Here is a 25,119-nt window from a genome sequence, read left to right on the forward strand (position 1 = left end):
GAGATGCTAGCTGTTCAAAATGCCCTGACAGCCTTCAAGGACTTACTTCATCCAGGACAACTACTGATAAAGACGGACAACACCACAGTCATGTGGTATATAAACAAGCAAGGGGGCACACACTCATACCCCCTTTACAGATTAGCCATGGCACTGTGAGACACAGCTTTGACCTACCAAATACATCTTCAAGCTCAATTCCTGCCAGGAAAACATAACACTCTAGCAGACGATTTAAGCAGAAACCTTATGGATCCTCATGAGTGGAAACTAAATCCACAAGTCTTCAGCATGATAACAGAGAAATGGGGGAGCCCAGACATAGATCTGATTGCCTCTCCTCAAAATTATCAATTGAAAAAATTCTGCACAAGGACTTATCACAGACCAGCATGGATAGTGGACGCCCTATCCTTCAGTTGGAAAAAACATATCTGTTTACACCTTTCCTCCTCTGCCTCTTCTACCCAAGGTCCTCCTAAAAGTCAGACAAGAGAAGCCAAAGATGATATTAATTGCCTCGTACTGGCCCCAATCCTAAGGAACTTGGCTCAATACCCAGCTTGGACCTTGCCTCAGACCACAACTACTGTCCCAGCAAAACAATCAGATCCTGCACAATCAACTACAGACTCTGAACCTGGCAGCAAGGCTAATCATGTAGTTATACAAACAACACCTCTCAGTAAAGCTGTGATGGATGTCATTTTGGAAGCCAGAAGGCCTAGTACTAGAAAATATTATGCTGACAAATGGAAGAGATTCTGTGCTTGGAATCAAGCACAAGGGACTGATACAGCAGAACCAAATATTCCTCAGATATTACAATACTTAACTGAGATGCTTGACAAAGGCCCATCTTTCTCATCAATCAGAATCCATGCCTCTGCCATTTTGGCTCATTACAATACAGAGCCACCAATCTTTTCTCATCCTTTACTAAAGCAGTATCTGAGAGGAGCCAAAAATTTAAGGCCTCCTAGAAGATCACCATTATCTGCATGGGACCCCTGTGTGTTGGAAAAGCTCACCCTGCCTCCATTTGAACCAGCTACTACCACTGATCTAAAGTTCTTATCATGGAAAACGGCTCTGCTACTAGCAATTACTTCAGCAAGAAGAGTTTCAGAGCAACAGGCCCTCATGGCTGTAGAGCCTTTTATCATATTTTACCCAGACCAGGGTGTCTGAGCACAAATGCTACTTTTATGCCTAAGGTGGTTTCCAGTGTGGCTGTACCAAACAATTAATCTGCCAACTTTTTATCCAAATCCGCAGAACAAGGGGGAGAGAATTCTGCATTCCTTGGACGTACACAGACAGCTACGATTCTACTTAAGCAGGACAAAAGCTCTAAGAAAAACTGAGCAATTACTAGTGTCATATGCTGCAGGATCAGAAGGAAAGGCTATTTCAAAGCAGACAATTTCAAAGTGGATAAGCCACTGCATCCGTTTCTGCTGCTTACGCCATGGTAAACCTGTGCCCAAGGGCATTAGGTCTCATTCCACCAGAGCTGCAGCTACTTCAGCCTTTCTCAGAGGAGTACCAACCAAAGACATTCTAGAGGCTGCTACTTGGAGTTCTGTTCACACGCTTACAAAGCATTACCATTTGCCTCTCTACTCTAAGTCGAGGGCAGGCTTTGCCACTGCAGTGCTGCAGGGCCTTATAGCCACACCTAATGCTGTTTAGCTCCAGCCTCCCAACCATAGCTTTGGGATTCTACCCAAATGTAATGACTGCAACAATGAAACACGAAGAACATAGTACAGTTGTGAACACTTACCATAAATGTAGATGTTAGAGTGTATTCACTGTTGCAGTCCAGGTTACCCTCCTGCCATGCCCCTGTCATTCTGAAGTTTATCTTTCCTTCTCTGTCTTCTACAACCTATGTGGTTTATTTGCTTGTAGATGAAGGTAAAGTTTATATTGATGTATGTAATATATATTAATATATATATATATATGTCTATATATATCTATCTATCTATCTATATATATATATATATATATATATATATATATCTATATATATATATATATATGTGTGTGTGTGTATGTATGTATTTTGCTACCTTTTTGGGGGCACTTGACATCGAGGGCAAGAAAAACTAAAGAAAATGGCATCGGCTGCATGTTTTATACCCCTGACGTCATGGAAGAGAAGACGGCAACCGAAGCAAGACCCAAGACTTTGGAATTCAGGCCGACTGAGGGCAACCTGCCAGCAGATTACCCAAATGTAATGACTGCAACAGTGAATACACTCTAACATCTACATTTATGTTAAGTGTACTTCTCTCTTGTTTTCCAGGGATGTATGTCTCCGGTTATTCAAACCCATGTGGCCTATGAGTTGTACTGGTACTTGTGGTTGAGTGACTTGAGAGTCCGTGTGATGTGGCGAATCCTGGCCCCCTAACAGGCAACTGACTGTAATCCTCTTTTTATTCAAACTGGTGGGTGGAGGAGGCATCCGTGTGTCTTACAATGGAGTCTCGTATGACCAAGATATTTGAATGTGTGGTGTTTCACCGTAGGGGCTTGCTTATGGAGACATTGTGCTTTGTATTTTTATGTAATGGTTGGTGTAGACTTGGTTTTGTTTGCATGTGATTTCTGAGAGCAGCATGCAGGAGGACTCTGAGGTCTTGGTGAGTTGCATGTGAGTACCTCCACATATGTAGTTTGTGTTGAGACTTTAGTGAGCCGAATGATGGCGCATGTGCTGACAATCTGTCATTTGATTTGTCAGTATGTGAGAGTTGTCAATTTTCATAGTGTCACTACATCTCTCACATACTGTATTTGTTTCAGGATTAAGTGGTTGTCAATATACACAAAAGAATTGCCACATTGCCTCAGGATGCCCTTGTCAACCAGGCTGGCCACAGATATAGTGGGAAAGTGCCTGCCCATGGTTTCAGGTTTTTTTACCATGGATTTAACCAGGAGGAAGAATGGGGAGATTTAACTGGACTGGGAAGACAGCACACTGATGAAGAACGTCTGCTATACTCAATGTGAACTACAGATCTGAAGTAGTTAACTTCATTTTATCTTCCACCTGTGGAACAAACTGGTAATCGGATCCATATCGGATCCGAGCCGGCAGCTTTTCAAGCATCTGCTCCAAGCTCCTCCTCCTTACCCATAACCATCTCCTACCTTCCCTCAGATCTTGTTGGCCAAAAAAAAAAGTGTAGTTTGTAAATTAGTTTAGTGTAGGCCCTCCCTTCCCCATAGGTGTGCGTGCTTATAGTGTGTTGGAGTGTGGTAGGTAGGCTGTGTGTGTGTAGAATTGCTGATCAGCCTAAACCTACATTTAAGAAATGCACAGTGTGTGGCCATAAGCTTTCACTGGTGGATGGTCACACTCTGTGTTGTTTGCCTGGGTGTTCCCCATTTATCAGTGCAGTGTGTGCGCCGGTTTTAACCCCAGGGCCTTGAAGGAAAGGAAGGCCAAAGTGGTGGTTAACTCATTACATCTGAGTGACGCCTCCAGGTGCATCTGCAGTTAACTCCTAGTGATACCTCTAGGCATCAAATATTGATCATATTTGCATCAGTAATTCCAAAACCATGCTATGTACAAGGTTTTAAAATATTTCATCTTAAAGCTTACACAATGGCAAACTCAACTGCATTAGTATTTAATCTCTGTGTATTGCAGGTAAATAGATATTAACTGTTTTATGATATTAATTTATGTAGATATAATTTTCACAATTTTCTAAATCTCAACAACCAAGCAACACAGATGGAATTCCTTAGCCTCATATGAAAGCTCTCAGCTAGATGGATAAAATGCTGCTGAAGGGTATGTGTGTAACTTGAATGGTTGCTGAGATATTATAAGTTGTGTACAAAATATTACAAATGTAATTGTTACTGTGTTTACTGTAACTTATAAAATTCAGTTTAAGACATAAATCCTAAAGAATACTACCACTATAAAAATAGTTTGTGCTGAAGAGTTTGCAATTTATACTACTTTCATAACCCCTTTGGTTCCAGAAATATGAACATTTGTTTGAAATGTGAGGACATAATCTGATTCTGTCAAAGGCTTACGCTCCACCCATTGGAAGTTACAGTGCAAACTTCCTGAGCTCGATGGAGTGAATGAGTTAAAGGCCTTCTACCTGCTTCGACGCTGGAACCTCTGCCTCTACTTCCGCAGCTGCTGCCCAACCACCCCTCAGGCTGGGACTCACTTTCCCACTAGGCCTGTTGAAGGGGAGGCCAAAGGAAGGGACAGAAAAAAGGATAGGGAGGAGGAGGATAGGCCCCGTAAATGGTCTCCAGTTTGGGAGTCCTTCCCTAGCCCGCCTTCTAAGGTGTTGAGACCTGCCGTCTCCTCGGCTCCACTCCCCTAGATTCTGCCCATAGCTGACGTAGCCTTTGGATCCGTGGCCTTCATCTAGATCATCGCAGTGGCCAGCCAGATCCGAGTCGGTTTCTTCCTCGCGCTCGACTCAGAGTCTCTCTGAATTAGATATGGACAGGATGATGATGAGATTTATTCGTACCCAAATCCAGATGGGAGTCTTGCCAGGCCCCTGTCCCTCTGCAGGGGGGGCCTCCATGCCCTTCTTTCATCTGATTTCTCCTTCCCCGATCTGGCATGCGGTTTGAGTTTATGGATCCAAGGATCTTTGGAGCCGGGGGTTCGGCACCTATAGTTCCTCCAACCTTGACTCAGGCGATTGCCTTGAGTTCCTCGAATCCAACCAGTTTGGATCCGAGCAACTCTCGGGGCCTTGGGTGGGGAGTTGGACCCGAGGGGATGGAGATGTCTTCGGCTACGACTTTGTTAGATCTGAGCCATTCCTTCAGAGCTCTGGCTACCCCAGCCTCGACCCCAATCCTCACGATGGACACAGGGAGAGCTTTCTCCTTGTTGGGTGCTAAGGAGGTGCGCTCTCCATCGGCATTCGACATGATGGAGAGGGTTCTCTCCCAAGGATCAAGACCCCAGCCTATTTCCTTGGATTCTGCCCAGACTCCCTCAGATTCTGTTACAACTCCCTTCAGCTTGTCCCAGGGACAGCATGTGCTAGAGGAGCCACAGGCAGTTCCCCCTGGAGGAACCCCAGTGGCTCACAAGCCCTCTTCAGAGTGTCCCACTGAAGAGGGTCCTCGTAAGCACATGTGTAAAAGGAGGCACCTGCACTCCCCTGAGTCTTTGACAGAAGACACTGATTTAGATGAAGGTTCCCCCAGGTCACCTCCCGAGGATGTCTCCTTTGGAGACATCATGGAGATCCTCCACCAGAGGGGAGGTTCGTTAGCCCCAAAACCTTCTATGGATGAATCAGTGTTCCTGGAGGCTTTTGGCACAGGCCCATCTACGTCCTGGGTGTCCCCGCCTGTGGATCCCTTAGTGGATCTCATCACCACGCGGGCATAAGAGCCGCCTGACACCATAGAGCCAATACCCAAATGCCCAGATAAGATCCTCTCTCCACCCTCAGACAGGCCTGGTATAAAGGATCCCCCATGGATGCTGTGGTGGTTGCAGCAGCCACTAATAGGGAACTGGCTCAGGAAGGTTCCTTGGTCCATCCTCTGGACAAGGAGTCCAGGGCGGTGGATCGATTTGGGAAGCGAGTGCATTCTTCAATGTATTTCATCCAAGTGCTGAACTATTTGGCACACGTTATACAACTGCAGCGAGACCTGGTCAGGGAGTTAGCTGAGTCACCCCCAGAGTCTTTGTTGCCGGAGGACAAGCGCCTGTTCTCAGAAATGCCGACTGTGAAGTCTGTATCAAACACGTCCCATGCTACAGAAGGAGCAGCTAGGGCTGCTGGGGCTGGTGTGGCTGAGGCGACACGCTTGGCTCAGACTGTGTCAATTTGTGGACCCCTTCAAGGTGTCTTTCACGAATGCTCCCTTCGATGGTTCTTTTCTTTTTGGGAAGACCATACATGACACCCTTGTCCAGAGTGAAAAAGCCTGGAAGAATTTGTCTGCCGTCGGAGTCCGCTTCTCTAGCCCTCAAAGATCCTTTTCTAGGAATCAGAGAGGGCAAAAGAAGATGTGGTTCCGGAAATCAGTTTTCCCGGGACTCTCAGGACAACTCGTCCTCTAGAGGCAGAGGGGGACAGGTCAGACGCTGCCCCAGAGGCAGAGGGGGTCCGAGGAACTTCGGGTCTAGGGTACCCTTCTCAGACAGGCCCACGCAGTAGCCCTGAAGGGTTGCCCGACTGTCCTACTCTGGAGGCAGTCGGGGGAAGATTATCATTACACCCAATGGCTGGGGAGTCCATAACTGCAGATTGTTGGGTGCTTCAAATATTGTTGGGTGCTTCAAATAATATCCAGAGGCTGCACTATCCCGTTTGTTACCCCTTCCGTCCAACCAAAGCTCCTCCCAGATGTCCCACCCGCTCAAAGGGAGACGGTAGCGCTAGAGTTTTCCAAGCTGCTTCACAAATGCGACCCCCCCCCCCCCAATCAGTCCGGATCAGGTGTTTACTCCAGGTTCTTTTTAGTGCCAAAAAAGATGGGGGACCTCAGGCCCATTTTGGACCTGTCAACCTTTAAACCTGGCTGTCGCCAAAAAGAAATTCTGGATGGTCACCCTATAGTCCATTCTACCTGATCTTCGAGAATGTGACTGGGATGTGCTCAGTAGACCTCCAGGACACTTACTTACCACATCACGATCCGCAGAAGCTCCAGGAGATTCCTTTGCTTCCGGCTAGGAGCCAATCATTTCCAGTTCAGAGCCCTACCCTTCGGTCTCACCACAGCCCCCAGGATGTTTACCAAGCTAATGGCAGTCGTAGCGGCTCACCTGAGGCTTCAGGGAATTCAGGTATTCCCTTACCTAGACAATTAGCTCCTTGCTGCTTCCACCAAGTGTCTTTATCAAGCCAGAGACTCCTTCCTTCATCTTGCAGACTGGCTAGGGATCTCTATCAATGTTACCAAGTCCCTCTTGGGCCCGGTGCAGATCTTGGGCTTTATCAGGGCATGGCTGGACACCCTTCGACTAAATGTCTTTCTAACTCCAGACAGGGTCCGGAGTCTACGGGCCCATATATCAGTAATTCTTGGCCCCAGGTTACCAAAGGTGGGTAACGTCCTCAGAGCCCTGGGGTCGATGGCTGCAGCGATCTCTATCCTCCCCTGTGCGCATATTCACATGTGTGTTCTTCAATGGACTCTAGCCTTACAGTGGTCTTGGCTAGATCTCCCCATGGAATATCCAATTCAAATCAGCAAAGCCTGCCGGGCGGCACTCCTCTGGTGGCTCCGATCGCCGGAGATCTTAGCGGAGTGCCCATTTGTTTCACCCACAGCCCAAGCCACAGTGACCATGGACACCTCCCAGCTCAGGTGAGGGGGGGGGGGCATTTTCTGGGGAGGACAGTCCAAGGCACGTGGTCCCAGATCAAGACCAGATTGTAAATCAGTGTTCTGGAGATGAGAGCAGTGCTTTTAGCGTTGCAAGCCTTCCACACTGTTTTTCCTCTTGGGACTATTGCAGTTCAGTCAGACAACATGTCATCGTCTGGTACATCAGTAAACAGGGAGGAACCAGATCTTACCCTCTGTCACGAGGCCATGAGAGTGTGGGAGTGGGCGATCTCCAGTCTGTTTTTCATTGCAACGCACATCCCGGACGCTCCTAACATTTTAGCGGACAGATTGAGTCGGGCTATTCTAATGCCATACGAGTGGTTTCTGAAACAGTCAGTAGCAGAGGAGATTTTCCTTGTGTGGGGTCAGCCTTGCTGCGATCTCTTCGCATCTTCTTCCAACGCAAAGTGCAACAAGTTCTTCACTCTGGTCCCCTCACCAGGGATCCCCCCAGACATGCTCTGGTCCATGCTTGGCCTCCTGGATTACTGTACGCTTATCCCCGTTACCACTCATTACAAAGTTTCTTCAGAAAGCTTGCCAACTGGGGTGCAAATTGATCCTCATTGCCCCGTTCTGGCCTTGTCAGGTGTGGTTCCCTTTCTCTGGTCTCATGTTCTAGCTCCTCCGTGGGTTCTGGATCCCTGCCTGGATCTCATTTCTCATCCTTCAGCACTTGTCCACCCAACCTGGACAGCCTCAAGCTGACTGCTTGGTTGCTCCAGTTCCCTTGATTGCTAGGACTCCCGGTCGTTCATTTCAGTAAAAACTATTCTGATGGCGTCCCATAAGGCCTCCACTAGGACGATTTACTGCAGTAAATGGAAACTATTCGCTATTTGGGCTTCTCTGAGGGACCTGGATCCTTTTACAGCCTTTGTTCCTGCAGTCTTGGATTTCTTAGCCAACATTTTTCAGCAAGGGACTAGTTCCTCCACCCTGAAAGTGCAACTGGCAGCTATTTTGAATTTCCATGTCGATGAGAACATGAATGCTCTGGCCTCTTCTAGACTGTGTAAGGCATTCCTTAAAAGCACATTTCTTTTGCATCCTCCAATTAAGGACTCTGTTCCTCCTTGGGACCTCACCTTCGTTCTCCAGGCTTTAGTTGCTCCCCCCATCGAACCTGCAGCATCAGTAGATTTGAAGTTCTTATCCTGGAAAACAGCCTTCCCAGTGGCCATTACGTCGGCTAGGAGGGTTTCTGAGATTCAGGCTCCGTCTGCCGTGCCCCTTTACTCAATCTTCCATAAGGACAGGGTTTCTCTCCACACAAACCCTTCTTTCTTACCAAAAGTGGCTTCTGAGTCGAACATTAATCAAACAATTAACCTGCCTGTTTTCTTTCCAAATTTTTAGAACAAGGATGAATATAAACTGCATTTACTAGATGTTCATAGGCAACTTCATTTTTATTTACACAGAACAAAGCCCTTCCGTAAGTCTGACCAGTTGTCTCATTTTCTAAACCCTTTTTGAGTAAAGCCATCTCCAAGGTTTCCTTAGTTAGGTGGATTTTGCTATGTATTTTGCAAATTTACAAAGACAAAGGTCTGTCCCTGCCTGGTCCTATTAAAAGCTCATTCTACCAGATCTGTGGCGACTTCTGCTGCCTTTTGGTCTAGGGTTTCATTGGGCGACATTTGTGCACCAGCAACTTGGGCAAGGTCACATACATTCATTTCTCATAAGTTGGATTTGATCTCCAGAGGGAGAGCATCCTTTGGCTCTGCGGTGCTCAGGAATATCCTTCCATGAGGGCCTCCCAGGAGTTTGAGTAGCTGGGGACTCTGTCCCACAGGTTGCAGATAAAATGCAGTTAACTACTTCAGATAAAGAAGTTATGTACTCACCATAACGTTCCATCTGAGTAGTTGCACTTCATTTTTCTGCAACCGTCCCACCCTCCTTCCCCTGAACCTGCTCATGGTTTATTGTAAGTTGAGTTGCTGATTAGTTTGAGTAGTGGCAAACTCTGTCTGCGGGAGGGTAGGAGATGGTGATGGGTTATGGGTAAGGGGGAGGAGCTTGGAGTTCAGAGCAGATGCTTCAAAAGTTGCCGGCGTGGATCCGATATGGATCCGAATACCCGTTTGTTCCACAGGTTGCAGAAAAATGAAGTGTAACTACTCAGATGGAACGTTATGGTGAGTACATAACTTCTTTTTATCCAACAAGGTGAAGCTGCTCTGTGTGCAACTCAGATGCTTCTAGAGCACCAGGGGGACTGAGGAAGGTTGTAGAGATAGTTACTCTAAGGGAAATTTTAGCATGATGGTGTTTGCATCTCCAGGACACTGCTAACCTCCACTGCACAAGGGAGCAGCATAGCACAAACCCTGGGCTTGTATAGAATCAGAAAGGCAAGTTTTACATCAGCAAGGCCTATGGACCAATCAGGGAAAACACTCTATAAGCTTTCAGTCAGCAGCCTCAACTCAGATAGGATTGCTACAGCACACTTCTGCCACAAGAGTGTAATCAGAAAACCCTCTTAATATAAAATGCTGGTTTTAGAGCTCAAGTGCCAGGGAAAACCGCATCACCAGGTTTCCTCTGACACTATCAAGTGGTTTGACCACTTTTTTTTTGTAGACCCTCTCAGGGCTCTCTAAATTGAGTCCTCCAGGGGTCCATCCTGGGTCGTGTTTTAAAGCTGTTCGTAAATCATTCTTCAGATGTGATGTTAAACCAAGACTCCATTTGCCTGAGATGTTGCTCCACTGTATGGAAAATGTCCCACAGCATTCACATTTATCAAAAGGGGAAGTTCTGCTACCCTGACCATATTTCTCCTAGTCAGTATGAGTACCACCTTGGTTCTCCCCTGAAAAGAGGCTGCTGACTTAGTGAGACTGTCCAGTAAAAATTCTACTTTGTTTTTGACTACATTCTCTGCCCTGTTCTTCACTACATCAGTATGGTAGTTTACATAATCACTGCAGTGACACATACACAGACAAAACCCTGACTGTGACCTAAATGCCTTTGGACCGACTAGAAACCCTGGTGTTGGATGATCCAACATGGAGAAAGCATAGGAGTGAGTAGATAATGCTGATTTGCCCATCCTGGGATGAAGGAAAGTGGTCCATCCCACTGTAGTGCCATGACTTGCTGGAGAGAGAGAGAATGTGTAATGGCTTGGGGATAAGTTCCTGGCTTTGCCAAGCCACATTGTCTTTGGTATTCTTCTTTTGTGTGTGGTGTGTGTGTGGGAGGTGTTGGGGGGGGTGTATGTGGTGTGTGTGTAAAGATACAGTAGGTGTTGTAGACCCTCAACCCTCACAATTGCAAGTGTGCAGGACCGTTTCTGTGGGGGAAGGGTTAAGGGAAGAAATGGAAAAAAAAAATGTCCTCTTTCCAGTGATTGTTTCCAAGCATGGATATTACCACAAGAAGGAATTAATATGCTGACTGATATTGGGAGGACTGTTGATTGGTAAGTACTGTGGATTTTTCCCCAGGTATTCAACTAGATAAAGCTTTAAATAGATGAAACAGAGCAACTGAGACTTCACTTCATTTTAATGACTTAAAGCATTTTTGCAGGGGTACATGACCACCTGCATCCCCCCACCCCTTCCGTGTGGGGGCTTTGCAATGCACACCACCTTAATTAAATATGGGAATTTCATGATCATGGTCATACAACTTCAGAGAAAGCAAAAGCCTACCCACAGTGCATCACTGTGTGCATGCGGATAGAAACCACACTGGTGGTCATTTCCTGGTGAAACACCAGTTGATGAATTTGGTGTCTTCATATTGAAACTGAGGAATTAAAACCTCTTCTAGTGTCCATTCATTGAAATGAAGGGTACTGAAAAGTTATTTAATGCAGATGTGCTTGTATTTGTGCTGCAATGACAGTCTTGTATTTACTGATGCTGCCTAGTAGAAATAAAAGTCTGAGCAGCTTTTGTGTGCTGAAACCAAAGTCTGATTAGTACACTAAAAATTGAATGCAGATGTCTGTCAGATATCTGTGCTGCTGCTTTATTGCCTTGTAAAACAGTCTGATTCGTGTACTCTTGCACATAAACCTTGCAGTCTATTAACCTCTTACGCTTTGCACAGTACTATTAAAATAACTTGTCTATATAACAGATGATGTACAATACTGCACAGTTTACAGCTTTAATGTCTCAGGTTAAGCTTTTGAGACAGCATGAAAGATGATCTCCATCTCCAATACTTAGATCCAACAAGAAATCATATCTAACATCATACACTTTTACTGTCCTTGTATACACTTTTTTTCTTCTGCTATTTGGATCCTGTCCATGAGAACAGTCTGTTAATACTTTTGGAATTCTGAATTTCTCTGTCATGCAGTCTGTTAAGCTACTTTTTTCAAGGTGAATTACGTGACAGTTCAGTGAATCGTCCTTGCCTCCAACCCGGTGGAGTTTTTTATTCCTTGCACCTGCGTCTCAGGAAATTTCTTATCTGTAATTCTCCTTGAAGCTTGTACTAAACGCTGTTACACACAACTGAATGCTTTTTTAAGGAGTTACTCATCAGAATTCTTCCTCAAGCTGTACTTTGTGTTCTGTGTCATGTTACATTACAGATGAATAAAAAGTCTTTCGGCTTTTCCTGGTTAGGAGTCGTCACAGCGGAACTCCGGTCTGTTAATGATTGGCAGTGGATTTTACGGTGCCAAGTTGCCAGCCCAATGCCTAACCTTCAATGAAGGCACACCCATTCATGCATGCACCTACCTGCATGTCTTTAAATGTCACTCGACCGCAGGGAGGACATGCAGACTCCACACAGAAGGCACTCCAGCCGAGAATCCAATGGGAAAACCTTTTGCTGTGAGGCGACAACGCTAACCGCTGCACCACTGTGGCCTTACATTACAGATGAATGGTGTTTTTATTTGATTTTTAGGTAAAAACAGTTTAACCCTTTAGCAAACAGAAATGCATGCATCTAACTGACTATATTATCCTACGTATATTCTAGCAGACAGAAGTGTGTATTAATCTAACTAGCAAATAGAAGTGTACACGCACTATTATTTTCGCTACACATATATATATATATATATATATATATATATATATATATATATATATATATATACACACACACACACTCTCACACACACTGTTAAACAGAAGTATGTATGTCTCTTAAAAACTTTTGTTTTAAAAAAAAAATGTATGTATATATATATATATATATATATATATATATATATATATATATATATATATATATATATATATAGAGAGAGAGAGACACACATTTATACACTAGTGATTGACATCAACGATCTACTAATATTCTAAGCTTCTTCAGCCTCCACCAGTTTACAAAACCTTCTCTGAGAAGCTTTTCGTAATGTACATCCATTGGTTCACCCAGCAAAGACCATCTCCTTGGTATGTATCATTCTCAACGTTTTCTCTTCCCTTTAACACTCATGGCTGTACTACTACATCAAAATGTGAAAGTCTCTAACCAGCTAAAACTTTCTTACTGATCAGCTGTTTTTTTGTAGAAAGTGTTTATACCAAAATGGGAGTACTCCCTGCCTCTTGTTACATTCACAAAATGCTGAGGTGCAAGTGAGCTAAAATATGTTTTAGTAATCATTTTTTTCCTACAAACTTTAGAACCTCTTCTGTGAGATGGCAGTACTTTTGTATAGATTTGTGTTTTTAGCTTGGATTGTGTCAGAAAGGGGTCACTTGGCCAGGCCATCTACCCTGTTAAATGCAAACAAACAAGTAAAGGAATGTCAGTTTAAGGCTATTTCCAGACAACTCTGGTCACTACAAGATGGCTTAAAATGTAACTTATTATAAAACAGCAAAATAGAACTAGCAGTTTAGCAAAATACACCTTCTAAATGTTAATGCAGTGTCTTTTTAAGGTAGGTACCCAATCATGGGAGTGGCAGGAAGGTCCTTGTGAGAAGTTGAGGGAGTAGGAAGTATGACAGTCATACCTTCCTGAGAAATCTGCTCACATGGCAACCTCATGTGCATCTCCCAATTTGATTTGTAGGAGGAAGAGCCTACATCTCTTGTCAGCACTTGAGGCTTGTCATGGATATAAAACTGTCCCTTCTTGAAGAGGCATCACATTTTGTATGCATTTGTGGTTGAACTTACAGAAATTCTTGTTCCTGACCTACTTAGTCACTGGAGTTTACTAGTATGCTTGGTGTTCCCATTTGGAAACATGCAGTCTTTTCCACAGACGTCTCCCCTTTGTCCTGCAGGATATGCCATTCAGAGTCAGGGAAGTTCCACTGGGTTCTTGCACATCTGCAGGAAAGAGGCGCATGAACTCTCTGATTTCTTGTGGACTGTGATCTCGTGATTGGCTCCCACTGGCCATTCACAAGACCCCTTTGTAGCATCTTTGACTCTGACACAATCTTGGCTACATCCCCTGGAGTGTCTGTAAACCAGAAGAAATCCTTTTTGAACTTGACTGAAAGGTAGTTATCGAACCAGACCCAAATATTTCAGTGTTGATCATGAGAGAGTGCAGACAAGTGCCCAGGCGTGAATCTAGTGACCGTTTGTGTTCCATTTACATGTCCAAGGATGCAAGTGTGGATGGTGACGTGACAACACCGGCTACACACTTGGACTGAGGGCTGCTTTGCTAAATGTTTAAGGAACCCCTTTTTGCTCCCTTTTTCCAAGGAATGACCCCCAGTTTGAGAGACTGGGCTCCCCATAAACCATTTATGTCTCTTGGGATTTAAACTTTAAGTAAATTTTAGTTTGCTTCTCATTGATCTTGATAAACTTGAAGCCCATATTATTGGTAGCACTTTTGCTCACAGCACTTTGTTCTGAATGAAGAAGTTGAGAACATTGGAAGAACATTTGGAATTTGACTAGCAAGTCGCAGTGCATAAATCGTTGTATGGATTTCAGAGTGAGAAGGTTTCTCTGATTAACCTTTTATACCTAAAGTTTTGTCAGCTGTTTCAAGTTAGCCCACCTGCTTGTGTTCATGATATATGACAAGAGATGACAACACCTAGTACATACCCTGGGTGTTATTAGATAGCCAAGATATTCTATACCAGAAAAATTAAATCTGCTCAGAAAGACGCCTTTTTATATGAGGAGAAAGCCTGCCAGTTGGTGTAACAACTTTTAGGTAGCTGGCTCAGTGTGTTGCCATTGATATCACTAGTAGTAGAAGCAATTGCTGACCCTGTTAAGGCATATTCAGCAGGAGGTATAGGAACGTCCCAGAATATGTAGCTGTTACAGCTCAGTGTGTACTGGAAGCTGCATGTGAAAATATGTGGTTCTTACATTTATTAAGCTTTGCAGTCTGGAATTAGAAATGACATATTTTGCAACCTTGGTTTGTTAGAGAAGCTGATTCTACCCCACCTTCTGAGCCTTTAACTTCTAAGTTGAAATGCCTTTCATGTAAAATGCACTTTTCTAGTGGCCATCGCTTCAGCCAGGAGGATTTTAGTGTTGCAGGTTTTAGCTACTTATCTCCCTATGTATTTTTCATAAGGACCGGGTTTCTTGCATACTAATCTTCCTTTATTCCTTAACTTTGCCTCAGAATGCAGTTTGACACTGCATATATCTTACCCTTTTTCTCCTTCATATTCTAACTTAGGAGAATGTCCTCATTGCATGCCTACCATCAGTTAAGTTTTTTTGTTCGTAAGAGTAGGTCTGATTGTCAGCTTTATCTCCTGCAGACTGCATTCACTTTTGTTATGAGAAGTACACCGTCTCTCCCATCACCTCAGTTTGAAAGGCTTGTTCGTCTGGAGCACTTAATACTTGTCATGCATTTTTCAAGAATGCAGCTCTGGATAATGTTTGTGTGGCAGCTCTAGATAATTGCGCGGCAACTGTTTCATAAGGCAGCATCGAATGGATATGATATTGAGGACCAAAGCTTACATCTTTGTTGGCTTATGTGTTTTACAGCATAGACACTATAAGCTTTCTTCAGCAGAACGTTTATTCTCGTGAAGGGAGTTGAGTTATTTGCTAAATGCGTATGTAATTATTTTCCTTCATCCGGACAGCTAAGGAATACTACTAAACAAGCTATACTAACTGACAAAAAAAAACTACTATTGTAAACTACAGCAATCTCACCATAACAATCCACAGAAATTCTGGTCTAGCGTTAATAGACTCCTTCACCCAGGGCACTTCAGTACACCACCCCCTCTAGGGGCTAATACCTCCCTTCAAACTACCAATGCCTTCAATACCTTCTTCATGGACACCATAAAATCTCTAGCCTGCCAACTGTCCACAAACCACTCTAATCTCCAAACCTCTTTACCCAATGCTCTTCCAACATTCCAAATACAACCCATCGCTACCTCGTACATCCAAAAACTTATACATAAACTTAAGCCATGTACTCCCTCTGCAGACCAAGTACCAGATGAATACCTGCAAAAAGCAGCCAAAGCAGTGGCTTATCCTATATCTATCCTTATAAACAGAACCATAAATGAAGGAACCATCCCAGATATCTGAAAAATCGCCTACATTATCCCTCTACATAAAGGTGGAAACTCCAATGAGTATTCCAACTATAGGCCAATAGCACTCTTAGCAAAAGTTATGAAAAAATGTATTCACCATTAACTTATTAACTACCTAACCCAACATATTAGCCAAGTGTCAGCATGGCCATTTCATAGTACCTCCACAGGCCCTCCTATCTTTCACCAACTCTATCATTAAAAACCGTAACAACAACATCCTCTCATCTCCACTCTTTATTGATCTGTCAAAAGCCTTTGACATGGTCAACCACTCCTTGCTCCTAAAAACTCTTGAATCCCTTGCTCTTGACACCAAGGCTGTTCACTGGTTTAAGTCCTACCTTAACAATAGGCAACAAGCAGTCCTTTGGGAGAATAAACTATCTTCCCACACCTGCCAGTCTCCTTTGGAGTACCTCAGGGCTCCATTCTCGATCCACTTCTATTCTCAGTATTCATCAACGACCTTTACTTAGGAATCCCTCAAGCTACTTGCATACAATATGCAGATGATTCCACGCTCATATGTTCTGCCAACTCCACTTCTGAACTACAATCCTAAACTCCGATTGTATTCAACTCAGTCGAGGCATGGTTTCTAAAACGCTGCCTCCTCTAGAATGCCAAAAAAACAAGCTCTTACTCTTTATACCTAACAGTAAGTCCCCCTCTCAATCAATTTCTTTATCAAATCAAATAATGGCACCATTATAATCCCAGACTCTACCACCAAACTATTAGGAGTCTTAATTGACAATAACCTTATATTTGACAATCATATAAATAACACTATAAAATCCGTAAATAGAAAATTGGGCTCCCTATATCGAATAAACACCTTCTTAACACCAACAGCCAGAACTACTATTGCCTACTTCCATTTAATCTCCACTCTTCTTTATGCTTCCCCCATATATACTAACCTAAAGAAAAATAATCCCACTAAACTAACTCCTATAATAATATTGCCAGGTTTGCCACTGGGAACCCAGTTAGACCTCACCACTGTCTGAACTTAAAGCAGCTTGACTGGCTTGAACTAAAAAACATAGTGATACTCTCCCAACTTACTATTGTTCATAGGATATTCTACCAACCTAAGAACACACCGATAATCTCTAACCTTATTACCCCCTATGTAAACCTCAAATCCTTGCGCTCTTCCACTAAACTACTGGCTTGCATTACCAAGTCTAATAACTTGGCAGGTCACTCCTTGTTTTCTAATACCACTGGAAAGTATTGGAACATGTTGCCATCAGATCTAACTGCACTTCCATCGTTCCCACTCTTTAAGCAAAGGCTGAAGCAACATCTTAAAACACACTGGTTATGCCATTGCTGTTACCCTGACTAATTCTCTGCATTCTCTTTTGCCATCTTTCTCTATCCTCCCTCCCCTTTTTAAACACTACTTACCCCTGAGTAGCGGAAACGAACCTTACTGTAAGAGTATCTTATTCCTTTCAAAGTTTCTGTATTTCTTAATTAGCTTATTTCACTGTAGCTAAGGCTCTCTAATTATTTTTAACGAATGTATTTCTTTATATTTGTGTAAATATTTCTCTTTGAATATGGTATCTTCTGAGATAGTATGACTTTGGAACTACTGTTCTCTCATGTATTGTTTCTTAATTTTCATTTTTTTCTCTTATAATTGTACATTATAAACATTTAAATGTTACTGTGGAGCTTTTCTCCTCAGGCCTCTGCTGAAAATGGAAATATATCCAGTTGGACTAGCCTGGTTAACAAATGTAAAATAACAAAAAAATAAATTATTTGCATTTTTTTGTCCTTGTGTTACTTGTACAGCTCAGTTTTTAATTCCTTCTATACAAATTGTGAATTATGAATTAAATGATTTGCACATTTTGAAATGGATGCATCATTCCAAGTAAAACATACTGATCAGGTCATTTTAAAGTATCTTGTTTTGCTTAAATGATTATCTTACTTGGTAGTATATTTCATGTAGTGTTTCTTTGAGTTGCAGTGCATATGTTTTAATCTTTTTAAAAGAAAAATACATTTCAGTTCAAGGTATTCATGCTAAGCAGTAAAAAGTACCACAGTAAACATTAGATTGCCGTTTGAACATTGTATGCAGTACACTGTAGGGATTTGTGACTCACGGTACCATTACTGCATAGTGTCATTACCAACACGGAGAGCATGTGAAATAGATTTTTTGTCTCGGTTTTATGGTAGTTGATGTATAAAAATTGCGCTTTTCCATACTTAATTTCTCATATTTTTTATTTTTCTCACCAGGTTACATTGATGCTACTAGATCAAAACAATCGTGAGCACATTATAGATGCTTTTAGGCCAGATGTTACTTCATCTTCGTTTCAGAGACCAGTCAGTGATATGAATATCGCAAGCGGCTGCCCTCTGTTTTGCCCACTTTCCAAACTGGAGTCAAAAAATTCATATGTGCGAGATGACACCATTTTCATCAAGGCCATTGTTGATTTAACTGGCATTTAGAAACTGATTCAGAACTCTAGTATCGGAGATGCCAGTGGCTTAGTATTTCAAATGAAAAATTAAACATGGAGATTACTTTAACATTCAGACAGGACTGATACCTACTTTAGTTCCAGATACTGGTAACATGTTTGCAGTTGCACTTATTATGGTTTACTTATTCCTTTGCCCATTATGGTCAGCTCCTCCACATTTTAAGGTGAAAGGGTGGAATTTCATTTTTGTTTTGCTGCCCCCCGAAGTGCACCATCTCTGAAGTTGTTGACGAAGTCGATCAGTGTTTATTTTGGAGTGATAAATCATGTTCAGAATGATGCAACATGTCTTCATGGGGTAATTGATCACCACAGGTCACCACTGCATCGTTTGTGTAGCCATTATTTTAGTTTTATTTGGTAACCAGGTTTAATCGACTTTTTTCAGCCTTGACCTGGACTGATAAATAATACAGAAATGCAGAAAATGTATTTAAAATATACGTTAGGGTATAATAGTCATAAAGTAAGTGATGCAGTGAATAATGCAATTGAGAAGTGTTCAAGTCATAGAAGTGACAATTGTCTGTAATGATTTCTGATGATGTTTAGAAAGGATCAGTCGAACATAGTAGTTAGTATATCTGTATTTAGTAGAAGAAGCAAGACTGTATTATGAAGATGTGAAGAGGAAGTTGGAGGGGATTGAGTTTTCAAGAGGTAATGATGTGAAGTATTGTGAGGAGGACTACTAGCTACGTTTGATTCAAAGGATGTATTTAGTTTGTTAGAAAAGAATGTGATGTAAAGGTCTGGTTAATGTGGATTAGTAACAGGGAAACACAAAAAGCAGCATGAATGAAATGGGAATGAGGATAAGGAGGGGATGAGTTTATAGTTTGAAGTAATTTGAAGATAGTAGCTATGCTAGAGAAGACCGTGAAATAGAATGTAGTGCATTAGAAAAAATTGTGATGTAAACTTTGATATGTAGAGTTAAGAATTGTGTTTGGAAGGCACCTTAGAGAACAGTAGAGTCAAGGAGACTAATGTAGGAGTTTAAAGATGAAAGAAAGTCTTGTGATATGAAATCTACCCAGCAGCCATAAAATACCAGAAGGAGGTATGGGAAGCTTTCCTGAGGTTACTTGACAAGTGGAGAGCTTACAGGGTGCTACTTCAGAGTTTGTAGTTGCAAATCATCAAAGGGTTTGCTAAGAACATGAAAATGATGCAGAAGTAATAAAGGAAAGTTCTTCCTCCAGTGCCCTGTGTTTCTGCAGGAGTGTCAGAAGCTTATTTGTATTCCCAGTCACTTTGACCTGCATTTGGCACTTGATGAGAGAGAGACTGTGAAGTCAACTGTGCGAAAGTTCAGTTTTAGCATCTTAAGAGTTCTCTTCCTATGGCTCCATTTCTGGGACTGACGCCATTGCCTTTAGGTCCTTCACCTCTAAGTTGTGCTTGACACAGGGATTTGTAGCAGGGCAGCGTTGACCCACTTAATATAATCAGCAGTCATTGCTTGCAAACATCTGAAACTTCTTTTGCTAAATTAGGAACTAAGTAGAAATTTTATGGATTCATTTTCCCTAGTAATTTCAGCAGCACTGATATAGGTAATTTACACTAGTGTGACTGACTTCTTGGCATTTCACACTCTGGATTTTAAGTACTTGTGAATAGGATGTATTTATCAACTGCGTGCATGCAGTAATGGCTTTGATGTGTTAAGTTTTGCATTTAGATTTGATTTTATCCTTTTAAACATTTTATGGAGGACAGTGGGATGAGAGGATCATTTCCACCTCTGGCACTGGCATTGCTTGGGCATCACTTTATTCATTTGCGGAGCATCTTTGCTGGTAGCCGTACGAAGACAAAGACTCCTATCTTCTACATCTAGGCACTCTTCCTTTGTGCACTTTCTTTTTGTTTAGAAACCAGTCTGTCCTTTCCTGAAATGACTGTACATTTTCATACATTTTTATTCCACTAAATCCAGCTTTGGTTATTACTTTAAACATTTCTGCCCACTCCACAAGGATCTTTCCTTTGAAAATTTTAACCATTGCCTTGGCAGCATAGCAAAGATCAGTCAAGTAGCTCTCATCTTTTAACTATAATCTTTAACGGTTTCTGGAGGGTGTAGTAATACAGTAAACTCTCAGTTAACTGGCACCCATAGGGATTGGTAGATGCTGGATAACTGTAGTTTCTGGTTGTTTGAGAGTTACTATTAAATATAGACCTGACTAATTATAGTACCTTACATTATTTATTTAGTTTGACTTGGTTCTCAAGTTGGGGAGAGAGGGCATCTGTTCCCGTCTTCCTTTATTAAAACTCTAAAAACGTAAGGTATGTTTCTGCAAGAGGAAAACAAAGTGCAACATATGAAAATTATAATGCATTTCTTCGATATTTTTGCCGGTTGCTTGAGTTCTGGTTCTGAGAGTTTACTGTAGTTGCTTAAAATGCAGAGTTCTGGATGATTAAATCTATTTTTCAATGGGTTGAATTTGTATCCTGAACTGGAAGCTGCCCCAGCCAGTAAAATGTCATTTTCTGTAAGGTATTTGATTTCAAACTTAGTTTAGTGTTAGATGTGGGAGAAAATACAACCTCAAAAGGCTTCCACCTCCAAATGGGATCAAGTTTTCAGTACTTGTTTTATTTATTTATTCATTCATTCATTGTTAAGTGTAAAGTGCTGATGCATATGGGCTGTTTTCAGGCCTAGTCCGGGGTACCAATGCAGTACAACTTTAAGAAAGGAAGAACGTAGATTAACAGCTAATTGAGATAAATATAATAGTAAAATTGTAATATATAAAATTCCAGAGGTGTTAGATACTCAAGAATGCCAAGCAAACTACTTGAGAGTTGAGCACAAGTGAATTTAGGTGAAGGTGCACAGTAGAACATTTTCGTGAAGTGAATATTATTAGCAGTAGTGTAGCTAGGAGTGGGTGAGAAGGCAACTGCTCCAGCTGCAATCAGCCATTTTGGATCTCTGTCTTATGCAGTACCAGCTTTTAAAAGATGGTATTGCATTTGTGGTCAAAATTAAGCACTGTAGCGCCCTGTGTGTGGTCTACACTGTAGCAACTGCTCGCAAAAAAAAAAATGAAACTTTCTGTTTGCGTTATTAATCTTTACTTTGTATATGGCAGTTGAGGCCAGAATTATTTGCCTTCCACTTACCGTAAGAACTGTATTGTTTGTTTTTTGATTAACTTTAGTTTATTTTTTATTTTCTGAAAACTTCTAGGCTAATTAAATTAACATCTTAATTTTCCTTTTTTTGTCTGTATATTTGCAGGGTTTGTGGGAAATCCATTGTAAGCAAACTTCCTCAAACTATCAAAATTAACTTTCAAGTATGGAATTATTGAAAAAGCTTCCACTGTTTTTGCAAGTTTCAAGCCCCCTGCATCCCTACTTGGGGGACTGCATTTCCCCACCCCCACTAACTTAAATGTACTAACTCCAGGATCACACAATACCAGGTAAAAGTGAAAAATGCTTTACCCTGGCCTTGTCTGATCTTGACGCTATTGGCAGTCTTCTGATGCATCGTCTGTGTACATGTTGTTCAATCACCTGAATGTAAATAACATGCACTCAGAATGCACTTCATTCACCTAGCCATATACCCATTTACAGTTTTATTTAATTTGAAATTTCCCTATCTATTGATTTCACCTTTCCAATTTACTTTTATCTTCTATCCAGTCATTTTTCTATATTTAGAGTTTGATGTGGAATTCAAGCTATAATGTAATCTGTTGTTTTGTACACAGATTCTTAATTGAAATGTTGACATTTTTTTTTATTGTGAGTTTGAGGTGTTATATGTTTTAATGTTTAGCCTAGAGACACATTTGCATTTATTACTAATGTATTTGTATATTATTTAAATTAGCTGTCATAATTATTCCCCCCAACTGCACCTATTGATCATCGTGCCACTTCTGTCAACCATACCCATTCCTCCTCCCCATCCTGGTATTCCTGTGTGAGGGTTGAGAGCTGGCTAAGGGACATTGTCATACAAAACTTTCAGAGGGTTTATGGCCTTCACTGGCATCTTAGAAATGAGGGTGCATTTATTTTAGGTCTAACTCCTCCCCTATGTAAGGGGGGGTGACCATTGCAATCACAGGGGCTACACTGCCACCCCCAGTGAGAGCGCTGTGGACACATGTTCCCATTTACTCAAGGGCTACTACTGAAGTGGATTGGTGGTCAAGCAACCTGCCCTGGGTCAGTCTACAGGTGCCCTCATCCTCTGAGGGATTGTAGCATTGGACTGTTTTGGCCACCCACCCCCACTTCAGGATGGGTATGTCCATCCTCGTGTGCCAGTTCTAAGTGACTAAGCTGCTAGTTGATCTCCTGGCACCTGGGTTATAGTCAGGTCTTAGTCTCTGTACACCACCAGAACTGGTTATCCTAAAATATCATAAAGGTGGATGTATACGTCAGCTGCTTTTTTCCCCAACTTTTGCTTTTTTGACTTTTGTAAAATGCTTTGTGAAAGAGCACTGCAATAAAAGCTGAGCCGGGTTCTTCCCCTTTGAGGTTTTCTTGATTCTGTGAGTCATAGTACAGATTTAAGCTGATACTAGTACATTTCTTAACAAATGTTTCATCAAATACCCTCTCCCTTTCCTTTTCTGGGTTACAGCATTTGAGTTAAGCAGGGATAAATATCCCATTAAGGGACACTGCTAATGTTAATTTCTTGCCAACCATGATCTGTAGTGTATGTCTGTAGACCTCTCCCTTTCTCTATACTTTTTCTTAATTTCCAAAAAGACCCTGGTCAACTAGACTCCTTTGTGTAGTACCTTAAATCTGCTGGGATGGAGGCCCATGGGAAGTATGCAAGACACTGCAGCTAATGGGCTTTGTTCGCCTGAATGCCTTAAAGATTTGTAAAAAGAAAAAAGTCAGTGGATCTTCAGAAACCATATCCTCGAAATGCCTGTATGCCCTTAAGGGACATTTGCATATTACCATGGGCCTCTATCTTAAGAGGTTTAAGGTACTGCACATTGTTGTCTCTGGTTTACTAGGATCTTTTGGATATTTTTTCTTATGAGATTTTTTCTGAGACTTTTTATTTTTGTTTTTAGTTTGTAGATAATTAGATGATCTGGTTGTGCAAGGCTACTACAGAGGTTTGGGGGGTATTTATTATGCTGATTCACAGAGAAAACAATTCTGTTGTACAGGTTTAAACACTTTTGGCAGACATATAGGCCCTGTTTTGTGAGTATTATATTTCAAGGCCATCTTGGGACATTCAGAGTTCTTTCTGGGACAGTTGTCTTTGTGAAATTTTTTTTTTTGTGCTGTAAATTAGAATTTCCATCTTCCCTCTGTTAAGAAAGGCGAGGCTTTCACTTTAAAGATCGCATTTAGGTTGTTTAAATTATGTAGGATTAAATCTTGTCTCCCTGCTTGGAAGTCTTTTATAAAAGTGATATAGTACTGCAGGAACACTTTTGAAATTAAACTAGTATTGTTACTTATACTCAAGTTCCTGCCTTTGAGCTGTGCCCACACAAATTGTCACACGCAAACATAGCTGACAGTATGGGGTGTGTGTGTATGTATGTGTGTATATATATATATATATATATATATATATATATATATATATATATATATATATATATATACACACACACACACACACACATATATATATATATATATATATATATATATATATATATATATGTGTGTGTGTGTGTATATAGATCACTGTTTTTTTTTTGCTGTTAGGTTGCCTTACATTGTTTTTTAATTTACATTTGTTGACCGGGATTTGGACAATCAGTTAACGGAGAAGAACTTGGATCCTATGTGAAACACCTGCATAGAGAAAGATGCGACATTTTAAAGAAGGCAGGAATGTGGTCTTATACTACTCATTTAGAAATATTTCCAGGAACTAGAGTCATTGTGTGGGCATCAATCCTGTATATACAATTGCATTTGCAGGCCCCGCAGGGCTGACGTTTTATACGGAACAGAATAGTCCATTTTTGTGACTGGCAAAACATGCAATGCTGCTGCAGCAGTGCTTATTGGAAAGGGTAATGCCTGAAGATGACATGCACAACTTGTAGTAGTGCTGAGGAACATAATAGACCATGCTTACTTTAGTCCCAACAATAATTGATCAGAATTACGTTTATTTAGCTAGAAAATGCAACCGTCTCACGAACACTAGTCTGTGGCTTTTCATCCCTTTTTGAAATTAAGGGAATAAGTGAATTGATCCATCTTTTGACTTTTTAGCCATTACCTTTGCCCACTACAGAGAAGGATGTGTATATCTGTTTAGATCTACCTAGTGACTGGCCAGCCATGTATTTTAGTATAGCCAGACATGTGTTTAGGTGGTTGGAGAAAACTAGAATTCCTGGAGAAAATCCGTGCTGCTAGAGGAAGAACATACAGATTCTGCTTGTACATGGATTGTTGGTCAGGGATGGGACCCTGGGCATTAGAGCTGTGAAACAAAAATCTTTCCATTGAGTTATCATGCTTCTATGGCATGTGTTGACTACATTGCTTAAGCTGCAAGCTACCCTGTGCAAGTTTGTACCTCCTCTTTATAACTGTTATATTTTAAGCAACAGTATAATGTATCATCCTTGCTGGTAGCTTAACATTGTCTTGGTAAGTGAAAGATGATCTGTAGAGTGGATAAATAGGGATATAAAGCCA

At 41.7% G+C, this 25,119-nt stretch overlaps 1 protein-coding gene across 1 annotated transcript in view; it reads left to right on the forward strand.

The window, feature by feature from the left end:
• TRAF2 (TNF receptor associated factor 2) overlaps positions 1-23,950 on the forward strand; it is a 1,028,101-nt gene extending 1,004,151 nt beyond the window's left edge. The window contains exon 11 of the mRNA XM_044058477.1: positions 18,176-23,950. Coding sequence (XP_043914412.1) covers positions 18,176-18,394 — 219 coding nt within the window. The 3' untranslated portion in view covers positions 18,395-23,950. The remainder of the gene's footprint in view (positions 1-18,175) is intronic.
• The last annotated feature ends 1,169 nt before the right edge of the window (positions 23,951-25,119 follow it).

Source organism: Protopterus annectens, chromosome 16.part0 (assembly GCF_019279795.1).
Source record: "Protopterus annectens isolate FY-2018-M chromosome 16.part0, PAN1.0, whole genome shotgun sequence".
NCBI lineage: Eukaryota > Metazoa > Chordata > Ceratodontiformes > Protopteridae > Protopterus > Protopterus annectens.